This window comes from Falco cherrug, chromosome 1 (genome assembly GCF_023634085.1).
Source record: "Falco cherrug isolate bFalChe1 chromosome 1, bFalChe1.pri, whole genome shotgun sequence".
Classification (NCBI taxonomy): Eukaryota; Metazoa; Chordata; class Aves; order Falconiformes; family Falconidae; genus Falco; species Falco cherrug.
In genome coordinates, this window is record NC_073697.1 from 1401727 (window position 1) to 1421966 (window position 20240).

The 20240-nt window shown below is 42.0% G+C and overlaps 1 protein-coding gene across 1 annotated transcript; it reads left to right on the forward strand.

Annotated features, from left to right (window-relative positions):
- The first annotated feature begins 54 nt into the window (after nucleotides 1-54).
- On the forward strand, nucleotides 55-18427 carry LAP3 (leucine aminopeptidase 3). Its single transcript, XM_055700912.1, has 13 exons — nucleotides 55-206; nucleotides 764-879; nucleotides 1224-1278; nucleotides 3032-3137; nucleotides 4254-4413; nucleotides 7754-7915; nucleotides 8835-8993; nucleotides 9757-9881; nucleotides 13777-13865; nucleotides 15321-15423; nucleotides 17101-17180; nucleotides 17804-17916; nucleotides 18026-18427. Exons 1-13 carry the CDS (start codon nucleotides 90-92, stop codon nucleotides 18222-18224), a joined length of 1584 nt encoding a protein of 527 aa, XP_055556887.1. The 5' UTR covers nucleotides 55-89; the 3' UTR covers nucleotides 18225-18427.
- The last annotated feature ends 1813 nt before the right edge of the window (nucleotides 18428-20240 follow it).

The window sequence follows — 20240 nt, forward strand, 5'->3', positions numbered from 1 at the left end:
CCGCCCCCGCCCCGCCCCCCGGCGGGCCCCGCCCCGCGCCGCGCCGGCTGATGAGGTCATGGGCGCGCCCGCCCGCCCGCCGCGCGGCCATGCTGCTGCCCTGGGCGCGGGGGCTGGGCGCGCGCTGCCTCAGCCGGCAGCTGCCCCTGGCCTGCGGTGCCCCGCTGCGGGAGCGCGCGGCGCGGGGCCACGGCGCCGGCGGGAAGGTGAGGGGGCGGCCGGGGTGAGCCGAGGCGGCGGGCGCGTCCCGCGGGGTGCGGGGGGGCGGGGGTCCCTTCCTCCTGCTGGGTGCCGCGGCCGAGCGCGCCCGACGCCCGGCTGGGGGTCGCCGTGTGCCCCCCGGTTCCGGGCTGCGGCTGCGGCTGGGAGGGCGTCGGCGGGCGCCGTGCCTGTGGCGGGGCTGCGCCCCGGAGAAGCCCCGGCCGGGGACGGGCCGCTCTCCTGCCCCGGCCCCTCGCCGGCTGCCTGTGGGCTTTGTCGGGAGCGGTGCCCGGCCCTGTGGCCCTCGGAAGATCCGCATGGGGCGGAGGAAGGGGGGAAGAACCTCTTCTGTACTGGAAATTGCAGAGTGAAGGAGATTTTGTCTCTGCTTGTTAGGCAAATGACAACAGTTCAGTTATGCTGTATGTAATTTCTTTGTCACAATTAAAAGTAGTTGTAGTAGTTTATCCTGGTTTACTAAAGCGTTACTCAGTGCATTGTGTTAGATGAATACACAAACTAAACTTCACGTTGTTTACATTAACATGCATCCCTTTTTTAGGGTCTTGTTCTGGGAATCTACTCAAGTGAAAAGGATGAAGGTCCTGCCCAGTTCACTAGTGCAGGTGATGCTTTTGACAGACTTGTGTCTGGAAAGCTGAGAGAACTTCTGGCTGTGTAAGTGTCTGATAAGCTTCTGAAATGGGTAAAAGTACCTATAAACACCAGTAAGAATGGTGTGTGGGGTTTTTTTTAATCAATATTAGTATTTGTATCCATACCACTTCTCAGGCTGGTGTTTGCCAGGCCAAGCAGTCTGGAGGGAGGGGAGCTTCTGTGGGAAAACCAAGTACTGAGGAAACATGCCAGCTGTCCGTGGGGACTGCCCATGCTGTGAGTCGCACTGAGCCAAGCGTCCCAGTAGTGTTGAGGAGCACTGCGTGGTTGTGGAGTGAATGTAGTACTGTAAGATTTATCACTAGTAAGGACTTCTTTGTTGGAATAATCTTTTTGTGTCCTAGATGTGGGCCACCTTTGAAGAAAGGCAAAACACGCGTATTCCATGGTTTGCATCAGGTATGAACTTTGGATTTTTGTGTGCATATTGATTAGTGTGTGAGGCTTGCCCTTGTATCTTACCTCAAGCTGAGTGTACTGATGTGCTTGTATAAATGCTCTTCTCTTCCCACCCCCCCTGCCAACAAAAGATGTGGTTCTTACTCAGACCTCCTGTTCTGCACTCCCCATGTTTGCATGTCTTTGCATGATGCTGTAATCTCCGCTGTGCTGCAAAGTGAGAAAATGTAGTAAACAAGCCTGTTTTAAAGGTGGTGTACTCTGAGTAACAGCTTACTCAATGAGCTGAAGCACAACAGTTTTGGATCAGGCTTCTACTGTTCCCCCTGTGTTCAGGGGGAGTGAGCGCAGAAGTGTGCACCGAGGTGCAGAAAGACCTTCCAGACATGACGGTTCTAACACAAGGCAGCCCTGTCATAGGCTTTCGTCAGAAAGCAGGACTTCTGTCTGCACAGACATGATACATCACAAGGGTATGAGGTGGGGATTCATCTGCTTCAGGTTAGACTTTTGGTGGTTTGAGAAGCTGTAATGCATCTAATGCACCTACGTGGAGTTGGCAAATAGTATGATCTGTGCCTCTCTGGAGCAATAGCTAGAGGCTAGGAAGACATGTCATATGACACTAGGTGTCCCTGTCTAAGTAACCAAATCTTACATTAGGAGTATTTAAAGGATTTTAAATGTATCAGTTTGTAGTGAGTATTGCCTACCATGTATAAATTCCTGTGTGGAGACCCCAGACATGCGATACTGGACTCAGCAGAAAGATTCTTGGAAATTTCATGGAAGTTGAGTCCTGTGAAGGTCCTGTTACCCCATTTGTGCATACAGGATGGCCTCTGAACTGAGCAGCAAATCTCCGCAGGAGAGGGCAGTAGCATTTGGCCTTACATACTCATCTAAGTGTGTAAAAATAAAGATAACTAAAAAAATATCGAGGCATTGATCTTCTGGAGGGCTAACACTGCTTTCAGCATCTTGTGGACTAAAAGACTTTACTGTGGTGTAGCAGTTTGAAAGCTGATTGTTAGAATCTGACAGAGCTGCAGTTTGTGATGGAAGGGTAAAGGCTGAGAGTAATTTCATTTTTCTTCAGAGCTGTGGGAAATCTGTTCATATATATAACCTTGAGTTTTATCCAAAACTGACTTCATTCTTAAAAGGCTCCTTTAATCTTCAGTATTTCTTCCTTTTCGCCTTCTGCTTGCAGCTTATAAAGCAAGCATTTAGTAATCTGTAGTCTGTGCCACATTGCTTTCCTGACTTCTGGAGCTGTGTACCACTGGGCAGCTTTGGTTTGTTACCTGGCAAATCATGCTTTCAAAGACTCAGCCTTTGAAGTGATTTTATTTCCTCCAACTGTGCCAAAAAAGATTACACTTCTCCAGCTGAGTGGTGGCATTTGTTGCAGCTGGAAAGCTGGATCTGCTTTCAACGGACTCTGAGACTAGCTCTTAGAAGTATCAAGCTTGCTATGTGTTGAGCGTAAAGCCCTATCTGCTAACATACATGTAATTGACTATTAACTGGACAACAGAACAGCTGGTTGCACACCCATAGCAAGTAACTGGGAGTGCAAGACAGTGGCACCATACTGGCACTTCTCGTGAAGAAATGTGTGTAACAGAGAAAGTACTGAATGTTATTTTGATGCTGCCCTTGGTTTGATTTGGAAAGTAAGGGCTTTTTTTAATAACTGCTGTGGCTGTAACAGTGAGGAAAGTGAATCCATTTGTGTGTCGGCTTCTAGGACTTTCCGAGTGTGGTTGTAGTTGGCTTGGGTAAGAAGAATGCTGGAGTAAATGACCAAGAAAACTGGGATGAAGGCAAAGAAAATATTCGTGCAGCTGTTGCAGGTTAACTATTTTTAAAGTTTCTTAAGCATTTTGTATATAAATGTATTGCAGTGGTGCAGCATGTTCTGTTTTTCAAGAGTGAGTCTAGATGTGGTTTTGTTTTGGAATGCAAAATGTATTGTACAGTTTGGTAAATCGTTTACTTGTCACCGATATTTATGTAAGTTTTTCCTTAACAAGGAAGGAGTTACAGGGCATGTAAATCAATCTGCAGGCAGGTAATTGCAGTTATTTATATTAAATAACTTTCCTAAACAGTGTGATATTGAAAGGGCACTTGTTTAATTACTGCTACTTTGAAGTCTGAGAGCGTCACCAATTCACATTATGCTCATGCTGTGCTTAAGGATGTACATATTTAGTTTTGCCACTTAGTTTGTAACTGAAATATTTGTGTTGTAAACTTTTAACTTTCACAGCATCTTAGTAGTATGGTTTGGTATGTTATCTGTGGTAGGCAGAGGAGGCCTCCGTCTTAATCAAGGATGACTGCTGCACCTAAGCATGTATAAAACAAGAATAAAAAGAATTCTCACTGCGCAGTTTATAATCTGAGACTGGAGGTCAGTCACCATGTATGACAGCTGTATGTTGAAGGTGCCAGCCCATGTTGTCTCACCAGCTGCCAAAACATTGTTATTTAGGTACAAAAAAGAATGTATGGAATATATTATTTTGTTTATAAAAATGTGTATAAACTAATTTGGAAGAAAACAGCAGTCATCTATTACTAGCAAATAACTAAATTACAGTACATTTCTGATAGTCATAGATATGACTATAGGTAGTCATAATCCATAGCACTCCAGAATAATAGAGCTTCTCTTTGCTATAGAGTAAGCTTCAAGGAACTGGAACAACTGTGGACTTAGATTTTTATTTTGAAGTGTCTTCATCATTACCATTTGTCAAGTGGTATTTTTAGTTAAAATTTGTCAGTATATGGTCATTAGCATTTCTAATTACTCTACTGCATGATCTTCTTAATTGATTTATTTTAAACTGAAGATATCTGACTTTGTTTATTCTTTTTTCCTTCAAATGTCATATTGATCGCCTCAGATGCCCGTTTTGCTGTTCTGTGCAATACTCTGCCTCCTGTACTGTGTTTTTCAGCTGGCTGTAGACACATCCAGGATCTGGAGATCCCTTGTGTTGAAGTAGACCCCTGTGGAGATGCTCAGGCAGCTGCAGAAGGCTCTGTCCTTGGATTGCATGAATATAATGAGCTGAAGCAAAAAAAGAAACTTGTAGTTACTCCTCAGCTTCATGGAAGGTAATGGCAAAAGGAAAGCTTGCCTATTTATTTATCGCTTTGTTTATTTATAAAACTGTGTGCATGCTTGTACATGAGAACAATGTAAAATGGAAAGAACAGGGCTAGCAGCAATATCTGTCTTAATTCTAATGAGTAGGAGGAATTTCCTGAAGTATTTTACATCTCAAGTATACTTACCCTGTTTGTTTCATATGTTTCCTTAGTGTTCTGAGGTCAAGGTAAATAAAAGTTGCTTCATAGAAAAGAAGGGCCAGAATAAAAAAAAAAGTAAAAAATTACTTGAAGCATAGTTGTGACATAAAAGGACCTCTGTTGGTATTGCATGCCAAAACCATGGAGCAGAAGTATTTTAGACTCCATAAATGAATAAATCCATTTGAGAACTAGGAAATGCGAACTGACACCAGACCATGCCACGAAGGATATATTTTACATAGTTCATTTGTTGTATTTTCTTTCACAGAGTATAATGCAAGAAGAGAAGCTTGGCTGCTTCTGGCCTTTAAATGGGTATCACTGTTACTTGAGAATAGAAAGTTGTATTGGAGCTTTTGGTTCCAGAACAATTATCAAGAATGGACTTTGGACCTTCCCTATAGGATATTTTGTCATGCAGAGGAGAGTTGTTTCCTGTGTGTACTTTATACAGGAACAAGTTATTTGTGAGGAAGTTAGTGAAATAGAATAAAAACCTCTCAGCTTAAGCATGTCTTGATAAGCTACATGCAATGCTTTTCCCATTTATGATACAGCAGGTAGTTTGGGAGCTGATCACATTTATAGTAAACAAACATTTCCTGAAAACATAGGTGGTCCAGTTACCACTTATGACACTAGACATAATTCTTGTATATAATAATTTAGGTTGGAAAGGACCTCTGGAGGTCATTTAGTCAAGCCCCAGCTTGGATTAGGGATAACCTGGAAGTTAACGTACAACTTTAAAGCTCACTCAGGCCTTTTGTCTAGTCCAGTTTTGAATATTTCCTGAGATGGAAATTCCACAACCTCACTGACCCATCTGTTCTAGGGCTTAACAACAATAATGGTGATTTTTTTTTTTTAATGTCCTTTTGCAGTTTGCCTTGTTGAATCTTGAGACTATTGTCTCCTACCCTTTTACTGTGCAATTCCAAGATGCATCTGTCTTCATCTTCTTTATAAACCCTATCTAAGGGTAAAGGAAAGACTACAATTAGATCTTTACTAAATTTTTCTTCTCTAGGTGAAACAAACCCAATTCTCTTAGCTCGTCCTCATAGCCATGTGCTCCAGCTCCCTACCCCTCTTAGGGGCCCTCCTTTGGACTTTCTCCAGTAGATCAGTATTGGTTTTGTATTCAGGAAGTTTAAAGTGGATGTAGGTAGATGCAGTCTCACAAATGGAGGTAAATAACACTGGCTATGCTCTAATCCAGCTCAGCTGGCCTTTGTCTCCACAGTAATGCACTGCTTACTCCTGTTCAGCTTGGCCACCAGGATCCCCAGGTTCTTTTCTGCAACATTGCTTTCTGCCTAGTCAGGTGTCCAGCCTGACTGTTGCATAGAGCTGTTCTGTCCCACGTACAACTTTAAGCCAGTCTTCGTTAAACTTCCCCTTGGTGCGTTCCTGCAGCCTGTCAAGGCCCCTATGAATGGTGGCCCTACACTCCCTGTTTCAGCTGCTCCCCGCAATGTGATGCTGTCCATAAATTTCTGAGGATACATTTCATTGTCCAAGTTGCTGATGAAGGTATCAGCCTCAATACCAACCCTTGAGGAACACTGCATAACTAACTGCCAGCAAGATCATTCAGCTGTTCGCTGTCTTCTGAGCCCAACAGTTCTTCCAGTTTTTCACCCATTTTATAGTCTCTACCCCTCCAGTTCATGATTTCTCAATGATTCTATGTAAAAACCTTACTAAAGCCAAGCTATGGCATCCATCAAGAATGATATCCACTGTGGTCCTCTGTGCCAACCCTCTCATCATAAAGGTCATTCAAGTTGGTCAGGCATGATTTGCCCCAAATAAATCTATTATGACTGTTCCCAGTGAACGCCTTGGCCTTTATGTACCTGGAAATGGCTTCCAAGATTACTTTCTCCATAAACTTTTAGGGGATTAGTCTAGGATAACTGGCTTGTAGTTCCCTATATCCTCCTTGCCGTTCTTAAATATGGGGCTTTGTCCTTTTTCAGTCAACAGGGACCACATTCGAGTACCTTTCGAACAGAGAGGCGCTAGGCTTGCAGTGACGCCAGCCAGCTCCCCCAGCACTCACACATATATCCTGCCTGCTGCTGGGGACCTGTACGTGCCCAGCTTCATTACGCAGTCCTAAATCTAGCTTCCTTTGCTGTGGGTGTACCTTTCTTCCCTAAACTCTGCTACTAAGCACAAAGAACTGGGGAATCTGGAAGCAGAGGTTAATTATTAAGACTGATGCAAAGCAAGCACTGAGAACTTCAGTCTTCACTAGATTGTTCCCTTGCTAAATGGGGCAGGCAGCATTATTCCTGACCTTCCTTTTGCTGATGATGTACCTGTTGAAGTTCTCTTGTTGCCTACGCTGCTACTTGCAGCTTGAGTGTCAGCTGAGATTTGGTTTTTTAATTCCATCCCTCCGTATCCACGCAATGTTTCTGTGTTTCTCCTGGATTTCTCCTTCACTGTGTTGCTCTTTTGAGAGGCAGAATCCTTATGAGTTTAATGCCCTGTTTTGTGATATCTTTTAAAGCAAATAAGTCTTCCAGTTCTGTCTCAGTGAAGTGAAAGGTTTTGTATTGGTAGTGTTGCAAAGTAACCAGAGAGACTTCTTCATTTCCTGTGCAGGCAGCTCTTCAAATATTGCTCTGTCATTTGTTAGCGAAATGCCTTGAGTGCACTGTGAAATGAGATACCAATTCCACTCTTGCATCACAATCATATTTCAGTAAAGTGAAAAACAGAATTGGAGGCTTTATATGATAAATAAAAACTTTCAGAGCTGTTATAATTAATGTGATGATAAATTTTGGAAGGGATATTAAACCTTTTGCTTGAGGATTTAAGACAATCTCTGACTCTTAAGGCTTAGGACAAGACCTAATGTATTAGATAATTTTACGTCTGTCTGCTCTAGGATTCCTCTAGCTTTCTGTGAAGCATTTAACACTGACTAGAACCAGAGATGAGCTACTATATTAGATGCACCCTGGATCTCATACTAAATTAATTGTAGTAAGATTGCTATGACATTCTTAATTGCCCCAAATTAATGATACTGCATTTTCAAACAGGAGAGGACAGATGGATACTGACAACATCTTACTTTTGTAAACATTTATGATCCTGATTATTGTATGGTGTTGTTTAGTGCTGAAAGTGAAGCCTGGCAAAAAGGTGTTATCTACGCTGAGGGTCAGAACCTCGCTCGGTACCTTATGGAGGCTCCAGCTAATTATATAACTCCAATCAAATTTGCCGAACAAATTGAACAGAAGCTTAGAAGTTTCAGCAATGTGAAGGTCCATATAAGGTAAATTCTGTTGAAATGATTCCTCTGTAGGGTAAGGTACCTTCCGGGTTAATCCTGTCTGCAGTGGGCTGTCATTTTCGCTTTGCCATTTCAAACAGCAAAAGCAGGGGAAGTGTTTGGCAAAAAAGTATGGAGCGGTGCCTAGATTGCAAGCTCCTCTCAGCCTGTGACACAGTAAAATGATTAACTGTCAGCTAGTCATACAGTCAATTACTGCTTAATTAACACATGTGCTGTGAAGGGAAGCCTGATAAAGACTCTGTGAATAAAGGACAAATACCAGGTACCTTTTTTCTAATACCTTTTGTTTTCTTCCCAAGTGGGTTTTTTTGTTTGGATGTGGTAATTAAGCATCCTCTTCTTATTGATGTTATTGTTGGGATTTTTTTAGCTTTCAAAAACATTGAGATGGAGCCATAAAAGCCCTTGCGGTTCAGTTTGCCCAGCTAATGCTTCTGAATTTCTAATCACTGCTCTTTGGTGGAATTGGGCTAACTGGTTGTGCAAGGGGACTGTTGTTGAAAAGCAAAAGAATGAGGGAAATCAACTTTGTCTATAGTTAACCGTCCTGATAGCAGAAAGCTAAGCTGTAACCTGCAAAATTGTTGCTTAATATGCCTTCAGAGACTACGGTTTCATGGGCAAGTGAAAGTTTAATGTTTCTGATATAGAAAATGTAGACAAGCTGTTTTGTTGTTTTTCTTAAGGCAAAACAAAAAACAAGCAGCAACTTTAAGGAAGTATTTTTCTGTTTCACAAAGTAATAAATTTGCATTTAAATGACAATAACTAATAAAATCAAATTAAGTTTGTGTACAAACCTTCAGGAGTTGTGATCTCTTAAAAACAAACAAAATCATTTTGGTCAAAGTGTCTTAAGTAAAAAAAAATAAAAACAAAATCTTTTTTTCTGTTCCAGACCAGAGTCTTGGATAGCAACACATCAGATGGGAGCATTCCTGAGTGTAGCTAAGGGTTCTGCTGAACCTCCCATCTTTTTGGAGATTCACTATTTAGGGGGTGCTAACACAAATGACTCCCCATTGGTATTTGTAGGAAAAGGAGTTACATTTGACAGGTATGTATGCTGATATTTTAGTGACTAGAGGGGGTAACATGCCTTCCAGCTATTCATGTTCAATGAGGAGATGCTTTTTCTTTGCTCACCATGTCTTCAAATGCCATTCCAGCGAACTTGCCTTGTATAGTAGATTGTGCTGCTTTTCCGGGGGATAAGACAAATGTGAATAGACAAAGTAGGAATTGATATTCCCTTGTCTTGTAAGGGGAAAATGCAAATTCAGGGGGAAAGAAAACAATGTGCTGTTTCTTCTTTTTTGGCCTGAGCAAAGCTCTAGATAAAAGAATTTACATGTTTAGAATTGCAGTCTGTCATTGAACGTCTAGATCATACTTAACAGAAAATAGTTAATTCTTTGCAGCAGTTCCTTCTAACTCTTTTTTATGTCACGTAACTACTGAAGAATTTATCAGTCTGTTCCGCTTCCATATGCTGACTTTACCAAGTGTTTTGTGTTCTTATGTTACTACAAAGACCGTTGAGTTAGTCTGCTGCAGATTACCTGTGTGTGGTTTTTGGTTTTGTTTTTTTTAAAAGGTGTCCTAATTATGAGAAAGTAACTCGGGAACATTCTATCTGAAATGAAAACCCAGATACGTTGCTTTCAGTGTGTTTACTAGGGTGTTGCAGGGATATTTGAAAACACCAATCTAGCATTTACTGATACTTGGTGCTAAAACATACTGATGGACAGTATATTATCAACGTATGCAACATAGAACTTCTGCATATTGGATGATACTTGTGCTGTTTGTTCCAGTGGTGGCATTTCACTGAAGCCATCATCTGGTATGGATGCGATGAGAGCAGATATGGGAGGCGCAGCAACTATCTGTTCAGCCATTGTGACAGCAGCAGCTTTAAATCTACCTCTTAATATAATCGGTAAGTGTGTTTCTGTGAGAAGCCAAAAATCTTAGTTTTACAAGGTCTTGTTTAGACAGTAATTTTCTAGTTTCAGTAGTGGTAACGGTCATTGTCATGGTTCAGCTCCAGCCAGAAACTTAAATACCACATAGGCACTTGCTTGCTCCCTGCACCCCTACCTGGAGGGATGGGGAGGAGAACCTGAAACAAATGTGAAACTTGAGGGTTGAGATAATAACAAGTTAATAATTAAAATAGGAGGAAAAACCCCAAGCTGTATTAATAGTAACTATTATAATGAGAAAGAGGGAGAAGAAAAGAGGAATAAAATCCAAAGGGAAGGGAGAAAAGAAAACAAGTGATGCAGAATACAGTTGCTCATCACTCACTGACCGGTGTCCAGCTAGTCCCTGAGCAGCAATTTGCTGGTCCTGGCCAGCTCCCCCCAGTTTACATACTGAGCATGTCCTATGGTATGAATATCCCTTTGGCCAGTTTGGGTCAGCTGTCCTGGCTGTGTCCCCTCTCAGGTTTTTGTGCCTCTCCAGTCTTCTCGATGGGAAGGCCTGAGACACTGAAAAGTTCTTGACTTAGTATAAACGTCACCAAGCAACAACTAAAAACATCTGTGTTGTCAACATTGTCCAAAATACAGTGCTGCACCAGCTACTAAGAAGAAAATTAACCCTATCCTAGCTGAAACCAGGACAGTCATATAGAATTGTGATAGCCTCTTGCAGAGCTACTTTTCTTACTCCCTTGCTCAGCCTCTCTTCCGTTTTTACTTGCTTATCAAAAACCTATTAGCTTTGCTTGAATAAAATACTGCAACACAGTATTAAAATTCTGAAGGCATGATTTTTAGATTACAGAAGAGAAATGATTGTTAGCAAACTTGACAAAAAACTTACTGAAGTTTTAAGTCCTGATCATAATAAGGAGGAATACGGATATCTGTAAAAGCAATTAAAAATGAGGAGTTAGCTTAACTGACTCTGTGTTTGCCACAGCTGAACAGGAAGAGGGATCAGCTCTTGTTTCTGTAGGTGAATATCTCTGCAGGAATCTAAAACAAACCCAATCTGCTGCTGATACTATTTTTAAGTACAAGCAGTGCTTATTTTTTTTCTGCAAAAATGTTGCACACCTAGAATTAAATAAGCTGATTCAAGAACCATGGCCACACCAGTTGGCAATGATACATAATCCACTCACAGAATGGTCAGGGTTGGAAGGGACCTCTGGGGATCATCCAGTCCAACCCCTGCTAAAGCAGGTTCACCCAGAACAGGTTGCACAGAATCCCATCCAGGTGGGTTTTGAATGTCTCCAGAGAAGGAGACTCCACAGCCTCTCTGGGCAGCCTGTCTCTGTGCTCTGTCACCCTCAAAGAAGTTTCTCCTCACATTCTAATGGAACTTCTTGTGTTACAGTTTGTGCCCGCTGCCCCTTGTCCTGTCGCTGGGCGCTGCTGAAAAGAGCCTGGCCCCAGCCTCTTGACACTTGCCCTTGAAACATCTGTAGATGTTGGTAAGATCCCCTCTGGCTGCTCTTCTGGCTAAACAGGCCCAGCTCTCTCAGCCTTTCCTCACAAGGGGGATGCTCCAGTCCCCTCATCACCTTCATAGCCCTCTGCTGGACCCTCTCCAGTAGTTCCCTGTCTCTCTCTTGAACTGGGGAGCCCAGCGCTGGACACAGCACTGCAGGTGCGGCCTCACCAGGGCAGAGCAGAGGGGCAGGATCACCTCCCTGCACCTGCTGGCCACGCTCCTCCTAATGCGCCCCAGGATCCCACTGGCCTTCCTGGCCACCAGGGCACACTGCTGGCTCATGGGCAACTTGCTGCCCACCAGCACTCCCAGGTCCTTCTTCGCAGAGCTGCCTCCCAGCAGGTCAGCCCCAGGCTGTACTGGCGCATGGGGTTACTCCTCCCTTGGTGCAGGACCTTACGCTGGCCTTTGTGGATCTCCACTAGGACCCCCTCCACCCAGCTCTCCAGCCCATCCAGGTCTCGCTGAACGGCAGCGCAGCCTCCTGGTGTGTCAGCCACTGCTCCCAGTTTTGTGTCGCCAGCAAACTTGCTGAGGGTACGCTCTGTCCCGTCACCCAGGTCACTGATGGATACGTTGAACAGGACTGGACCCAGTACTGACCCTGGGGAACACTGCTCGAGCTACAGGCCTCCAGCTGGACTCTGCGCCATTGACCACAACCCTCTGAGCTCTGCCATTCAGCCAGTTCTCGATCCACCTCGCTGTCCACACACCTAACCCGCACTGCCTGAGCTTACCTGTGAGGGTGTTGTGGGAGAGTGTCTAAAGCCTTGCTGAGGTCAAGGCAGACAACATCCACTGCTCTCCCCTGTCTACTGAGCCAGTCATTCCATCATAGAAGGCTATTCATCAGGCATGATTTCCCCTTGGTGAAGCCATGTTGACTACTCCTGATAACCTTATTTTCCTCCACATGCTTAGAGATGGCATCCAGGATGAGCTGTTCCATCACCTGTCCAGGGATGGAGGTGAGGCTGACCAGTCTGTACTTTCCTGGGTCTTCCTTCATGCCCTTGTAACAGACTGGAGTGACATTGGCTTTTCTTCAGTCCTCAGGCACCTCTCCTGTTCTTCATGACCTTTCAAAGATGATGGGGAGTGGCTTCGTAGTAACATCTGTCAGCTCCTTCAGCACCCCCAGGGTGCATCCCGTCAGGGCCCATAGATTTTTGGGTGTCAAGTTGGCTTAAATGATCTTCCTCCACCGAGAGAAAGTTTTTCTTTCTCCAGACTTTCTCTCTTGCCTTCAGGGCCTGGGTGGCCTGGGCAGTGAAGACTGAAGCAAAGAAGGCGTTCAGTAACTCTGCCTTCCCTGTATCCTTCATCACCAGGGCACCCACCTCTTGTTCAGAAGCAGTCCCTCTTTTTCCCTCATCATCCTTTTGCAACTGACGTTGGAAGAAGCCATTCTTGTCCTTGACATCTCTTGTCAGACTTAAATCCAAATGGACCTTAGCCTTTGTGTCATCTCCCTGCACATTCTGATCATGTCCCTGTATTTCTCCCGAGCGGCCTGTCCCTTTTCCCACATCCCATAAACTTCCTTCTTGTGTTTGAGCTTTTCTAGGATAAGTTTCATGTTTGAGAACCTTGACTTCCAGGAAACTAGTACTGTAGTCACTAATACGCTTCAGCCGGTGGAGGGCAGTGAAACACACAGCCGCACTACATTCCTGACTGAACAAGTACGGGATGGGAAGGGCAAAATCTGGAGCAAAAGTCTGTGTACATAATTCTACTGAAAAGAGGTAGTCCACAGTTAGTTTATTCCACGTGCCAGGAGCAGTTTTTTCCTAGGAATGGTGGAGTGCCTTTCATCCTATTATCCCATTCATAGTTAGAGTTTTAACACTGACCCTCTTTGGTTTTTTGCTCATCTCTATTTGATCTTCTTATGGTTGGAGTCTTATGGCAAGTCCTTGGACCCCTCTTGACATTAAACAATGTTCACAATGAGCAGAGCTTGACTGGCTCAGAGTGTTAATTTGAGAAGTTTTTATCTTCAGAAAGAAAGAAATCCCTTTACATGTGACTAATTATTCATATATGGCAGACATAAGGATAATGTTTGTTGCTTCTCTGATCTCGGTTGTCTGGGCATAAAGTAGAATTAAATCGCAGTGGTAAATGGTAAAAGCCTAAAATGGTGTCGGTGGGAGAATGTGGTGGTACAACATGCAGAGGAATTTTCCTGATTGAAAATTGGACCATGTATCTTTCAGTGACCGTGTTGGATTTTCAGCATAAATTGAAGATGAGAATAGTACTGTTTTCTTAGAGAGGTGTTTGTTTTTTCTTTTCAGTATTGTTTCTACACCTTCTCTGAGAAAGAAACTAATAATGCACTTTTTTTCTCTGAGGTTTGGCACCCCTCTGTGAAAATATGCCCAGTGGCAAGGCAAACAAGCCTGGGGATGTAGTTAGAGCCAAGAATGGAAAAACAATACAGGTATGCCTGTGAAACCTGGATTTTGATTACTTTCAGTTAATTGGTTTAATCAACCAAGTTATAAGACTGCAGTCAGAATACATGTTTGAAAAGACCCTTTAAAAAGATAAGCAGTGCAAATGCAGTTTAAAAATACGTAAGCCTGTTAATTAGAAATTGCTATCATAAGATTCTTTGAAATATAGATTGGAGAGATTAGACGTGTTTTATAAATTGCTAGGAAGAGCTGAAAAGTATGAGCATTTAGTGAACGTGCTTGACAGTCTTTGTTTTAGCACAAGTGGTGGTTACAATGCTCATAAATACAGGTTCTTGGTCAGAATAAGTAGCATATTAATTGCTTCCAGCAGACCCTTCAGGACACTTCCCTGCTATCTGGAGTAAGAGCCTTCTAGTTCCTTGAGGTTCTTGTCCCAAAACTGAGTTCAGTCACCCTCTGCTTTGAGGGAAAAGACCGAGCACACATCACACCACCAGGAAGAAATATGCAAGAAAGTGCTAGTAGCTCAGAGCACATCATGCAGTTAATCTTGCAGAATTCATTATGAGCATTCCCTGAATGGGGAAAGCAGCAAAGAGGCTCTTGTTTTTTTTGGTGGATTTTTTTTTTTTTTTTGAGGGAATAAGTTTCAAGATCCAAAGAGAAAGCAGTACAACAAAGAACTGTTTCCAGGCTTGCATCTGTGCTTCTTTGTGGCACAGAATCACAGAATGGTCAGGGTTGGAAGGGACCTCTAGGGATCATCCAGTCCAACCCCTGCTAAAGCAGGTTCACCCAGAACAGGTTGCACAGAATCCCATCCAGGCAGGTTTTGAATGTCTCCAGAGAAGGAGACTCCACAACCTCTCTGGGCAGCCTGTCTCTGTGCTCTGTCACCCTCAAAGAAGTTTCTCCTCACATTCAGATGGAACTACCTGCATTGCAGTTTGTGCCTGTTGCCCCTTGTCCTGTCGCTGGGCACTGCTGAAAAAAGCCCGACCCCAGCCTCTTGACACTTGCCCTTAAGATATTTGTAGACATTGGTAAGGCAAGCCTCTCCTCCTTGGCAGTTTCCATTTGCCAGATCACTGTGCTTGCGCAGTACCAGCCCCTGGGATTCCCAGGGCTTTGCTGGGAATGGTAACCAGCCCCTGCACTCCCCTGGGGCACATCTCCAGCCTCCAGGCTCTTCTGAGGGGTCAGCAGTACAGAGGCCCAGCATGTAGAGGAGGTTGCATTGCTGAAAGATGACATCAGCTACAAATTTTATTTTATAAATATAACTGTATATCAGTATTGTCTCTTTTCTTTTTTTTTGTAGTTTATTTTGAGTAAATTTTTATTACTTGAAGTTCCTAGGGCCTGTGGCAGTGCATTTATAACCTGACAGGTATTTAAAATAATAAGTAAGAAATAAGTCAGTGAAAGGGATATTTTGAGTAGTTAATCTGTTTTTACTGGTTTTTCATCTGAAGGTAGATAACACAGATGCAGAAGGAAGACTGCTGTTAGCTGATGCTCTCTGTTATGCCCACAATTTTAATGCAAGGGCTATTGTGAATGCTGCAACGTTAACAGGTAAGCAATCTCCCCCCCAGCTCACTTTGCAAGTCAGTTCTTTGTTGCTGTCATTAATTGGGCTGTGGATTAGTTGCACTCTGTTTAGAAAGCCAACCTGAATTTGAAAGTAGTTGAGATGATTTTACATGTTGTAGGACAACAGGTAGCACAGTTTATGCTCTAATAACTTATACAGCTGCAGTGTGTCTATAGGACTAAGGGAGGGTATTGGCATGCAGGGGACAGCAATGTCAACAAAGTTGGGCCAGCCCAGCCGAGCTGGAACCTAAAAGCAGGAAAACCGCAGACTTTCTGCAGACGTTTCTGCAGAGCTTCCCAGTGCTTCCATTTCTGAGCTAAGCCCTCCCAACTCCCAGGGCTAAATGATGCAGAGATGCTGGCATGGTTATGGAAGAATCCTACCAAGTCCATATGGCACTGGCCATGCTGGAGCCAAAATAGTTTCTTTGTGAATGGCTTTTGGACTGCCTGAGCTCTGACCTAGCCAGCACCAGTTCCTCCATTATGTGAGCTAGCTCAGGTCTCCATGAAACTAGGTAACAGGAGAGTCGTTATCATCTTCCTAAGAGTTTGACTGAAGTATCTCTTATTTTATGCACAGTGTGCATGCTTTCAGGCATAATAAAATATGCTTCAATTGTTTCATCTCTACAGTTGTATATGAATGAGGTTATAATTTTAAATTTAAAAACAGCAGCCTTATGTATGCATCTCATGAACTGCAGTAACAAGCTGTCATGGGTGAAGTGACTAGCTGAAATGAGAACAAACATGGAAGAGTAGTTCAGGAGTCCGTTGTGTTGCTTAATGAATGTGCTAAACAAAATCATTAGCTTTCTGTATGTTTTCTACTAGTGCTTTAAATTATGTTCCATCAGTTTTACCAGTTCAAATGCTGAGGAAAATTTCAATAAATAGAAGGGAAACTGATTTTAAGATCATTGGCCTGTATAAAAGTATTCCCATATAAAGGGCATGATAAGGAGGAGGAGTTTACTCCCACTATAGATTATTCTGTGTTTGGGTTGCTTGGGCACCAAGCAAAAAGGACAGCTCCTGTAGAAATTTCTTTGACATACCACTTTGTTAAATTACCTTTCTTTTTTTGTTTTTTATTCTCACTGTATTAGAAAAGCGGTTCTATGGCATCAAATAAACACATATGTAATCACTCTGGTTTAGGCATGGTTTAGTATTTTGATAAGGATTATTTTCCACTTTGAGTAAATTAAGCTATACAAAAACCTATTCAAGTGAAATTCACAAAAGGGGAAGTATCAGCTTGAAAATTGTAGAGGTCTATAAATTTGAAAAAGTCCACTCTTATTGTTTCCATATGGAAAATATAATTTACACTTTTTTTTTTAGAACACACAGTTATTATTGAATGCATTGTATTAGAAATATTGCTAAGAAACATCAAGCTGAAAACAGAAAATCTAGTTTAATGAAATACAGAATATGTCTATGAATTCTTGTCCTGCTAGTTTATTTAAATGTTTTGACAATGTTTAAACTTCTAAAAATTCAAGTGTACTAAAATATTTTTTGCAGACTTCAGAAATTATTGATAATGGGAATTAAAGATGGAAAGTTCTGTGAGGAGTCAGGATGCAGAGGAATAGCTCAGGTCTACCTTTGCCTTTGTATAACCTTGAAGGTGTGTATCTGTAGGTGCCATGGATGTTGCGTTGGGGTCTGCTGCAACTGGAGTGTTCACAAACTCATCTTGGCTTTGGACTCACCTTTATGAAGTAGGCCATCTGCATTATTATTAGATTATAGTAATAACTTAGTAATAGCAGGTGTTACTGGAAGTTTGTGTGTTACTGAAAGTGTTACTTTATGCAAATCTAAAAGTTATATTATTGGATTAGGAATGGTGTTAGTACTGTATTTGAAAATATGACAATTACTAGCTCTTTAGTAAGGTTTAATATACAGCAAACAGCATGCACATCATCTCAAATCTGCATGTTCTGGTCACTTATTGCATATGCATAAGCTCTGAACTACTGATGGTAATTAGTTCACGTTAAAAAGATAATTGATCTTGCTTAACACAGAAATTCGGGGAGGCTTGTGAGTGGCTGAAGTGGAATGGCTAAAGGAAGTCTCTGCAGGGAAGGATTTGTATTGTTAGGGGGGAAAAAATGAAAAAACGCGCAGTCTTTAGATTTTGCCTTTTGACTCTTAAGTATCTAAAAAAGTAGTATTCACTGTTTTGTTTTGCAGTGTATTTCCCAATACCTAGTATTATATTGGGCTGAAGACTTCTATACTGATCAAAGCTAAACAAAAATATGCATGATAGTGGGGCTTATAAATGCAGTTTTTAAAAAAATAATTGCCAAAACTATCACTGTTTCTTTTTCAGGCCAGCATTTTGACAGGAGACAGGGTTTGGAGAATGCCTCTCTTTGAACATTACACAAAACAAGTAACAGACTGTCCTCTTGCAGATCTGAGTAACGTTGGAAAGTATAGCAGGTAAGGTGTGCCAGTGTCCTTTATGTGCCCCTTTCTTTCAGTGCATTCATTTAATGTTCACGCTGTTGGTGTTGCTTTAGAAACAATACAATTTTTCTGCTTCCCACAGAGCTGGAGGAGCATGCACAGCAGCTGCATTCCTGAAAGAATTTGTGACTGCCTCTCACTGGGCTCATTTAGATATAGCTGGTGTGATGTCGAATAAAGATGAGGTGCCCTATCTTCGAAAAGGCATGGCAGGGCGGCCTACAAGAACGCTAGTAGAGTTTGCAGCTCGATTAAGTCAAGACAGTCACAATACCAAATAAAACACTCTTAAAATCATCCACTCTGCCTTAAGAAAAAAAAAAAATCTTAAAAGTACTCTGTAAATGAATGCCCCAAGTGTATTTTCACTATGGCAATGAACTATGAATGCATTTTATAAATCATTACTTGGGTAAGAATATTTCACCTTTGAGATTTGTCTTCTCATATTATGCAGTTTAAAATAAAAAATACTCTATTTCAACTATTGAGATACTTAGTACCAAAATACGATGATGGAAAACATCTGAGCTCCTATTTTATATGTAAAGTAAGTATAATTATTGCAGACAATAAATCTTATGTGGGTGTGTGTGTTGATTGAGAGAGAATTGACAGTAGATGGAGATCACAGCTGTGCCTCGGGTTTGGGTGAATCGTAGGTGATATGAAAGGTAACTGCAATGTTGTTTATAAAAATGCCCTTTTAACATTTCTCCTTAGAAAAACTAAGACAGCTGTTGGTGTGTATAAGGGTAGAAATTATGTGCCATCAGACTTTCTCAGCTGTTGCAATTAGTACAATTTAATTTGTCTTGCAGGCAACTTACAAGGTGTATATCTTGTGATCTGAACACCCACTTTCTTGACTTTTTTTCTAATTCTTTAAGTCTGTACAAAAAAAAATCCAGACCAGAAAAACATTCCTCAGACCAGTCAGGTTCAAGAGGTACCTGGGCTGTACTCTGCCCTAAAGTCCAAGCCTAAAATACAGGGACATAGGCCTTTCTGATAAAACAGCATTTTTAAAAAATGAGCATCTGTACATGGATTGCACATAAGTATACCATGTGGATTTCCAAAATAAATCACCACCAGGGTTAACCCACTACACCTGTCCAGTGTAAAATACAACCCCTGGTATAAAATACTAACAAGATTGCACACCACATTGCTAGTCTAGTGTCACAGTATCTATGCATGTCTGTATTCACCTATTTGTTCTCTTTTGTGACCCAATAACTTCAGAATCCACAGGCTAATTCCAACCATATTTGAGAGAGGCCTCAGAAATACTCAATTCTTACAACGTTCATGAAGAAAGAGGCTTGGATATACATGCTGCTTTAGCGAACCCTCTAAATCAAAACTTGTAGTGTGAGTTTGGCTCTTTAAGTGCCTTAATCAGGGGAAAAGACTCAAATGAGAACTTACACCTTCTTAGAGATGGTGTGGAAACATACAGTTGAAAACAAATTATTTCATCATACTATTTATGATCCTATGAACCTGTCCTATGACCAACAGACCATCTCTTTTCCAGGAATAATCTTTAGGGTGACTGGAACTGCCTATCTCAAAATAATGAAGTAGAACTAGAAAAGATAAAGACAAAGGAAACAAGGATGGCCATCTCAATTCATAGATTAGGTTTTATCTAAGAGTCAAAATAGGCTAGATCTCTTCAGCCAGTGAAAGGGATGGCTGAAAAGATCTATGAAAGCATGAATGACACACAGAAATTGAATAGAAAATTATTTGCTAGCCATCATTAAAAGGGAACACATGGATTACCACATGGATATTTTAAAAGTAACACGTGCAGATGCTTTTCTGCAGGACTTCAAAAATAGAATTCAGTGTGGTAGGATGTTTTGGAGACCAAAACTTCAGGGGGATAGATAAATGCCAGGGGTACATATCCATGATCTGAATATAGAATTAAGAATCTCATAGTTTGTAATTGCCAAAAGATGTAACATCAAGAGGGAAAGAATACTTTTCCTTATATCCTTTGCACCTACTTCCACTAGAAGCTTGTTGGAGGTGGAATACAGTGCTTGTGGGACCTTTTGTATGACCAAATCCCTAATTCATGATTCTCAAAAGGGGTAATGTAAAGAGGGCAAGGCTGTATGGCTTTGTTCCTTAATCTCTTCATCTGCTTCTTGTACTGACTATTGTTGGATACGGAATATAGTGCTTGGGGCTTTGGGTATGAACAAGTATGATTGTTACAGTCTTCAAGATCATACAGGTTAAAACTTAGCACAAGTTTCTAAGGAAGGAAGCAAATT

Excerpts from the sequence above, each read along its gene's own strand:
- LAP3 (XM_055700912.1), top strand. The coding sequence starts at position 90 with ATGCTGCTGCCCTGGGCGCGGGGGCTGGGCGCGCGCTGCCTCAGCCGG. Across the intron at positions 207-763 it reads GCCACGGCGCCGGCGGGAAG|GGTCTTGTTCTGGGAATCTA; the intron begins GTGAGGGGGCGG and ends TCCCTTTTTTAG. Across the intron at positions 7,916-8,834 it reads AATGTGAAGGTCCATATAAG|ACCAGAGTCTTGGATAGCAA; the intron begins GTAAATTCTGTT and ends TTTCTGTTCCAG.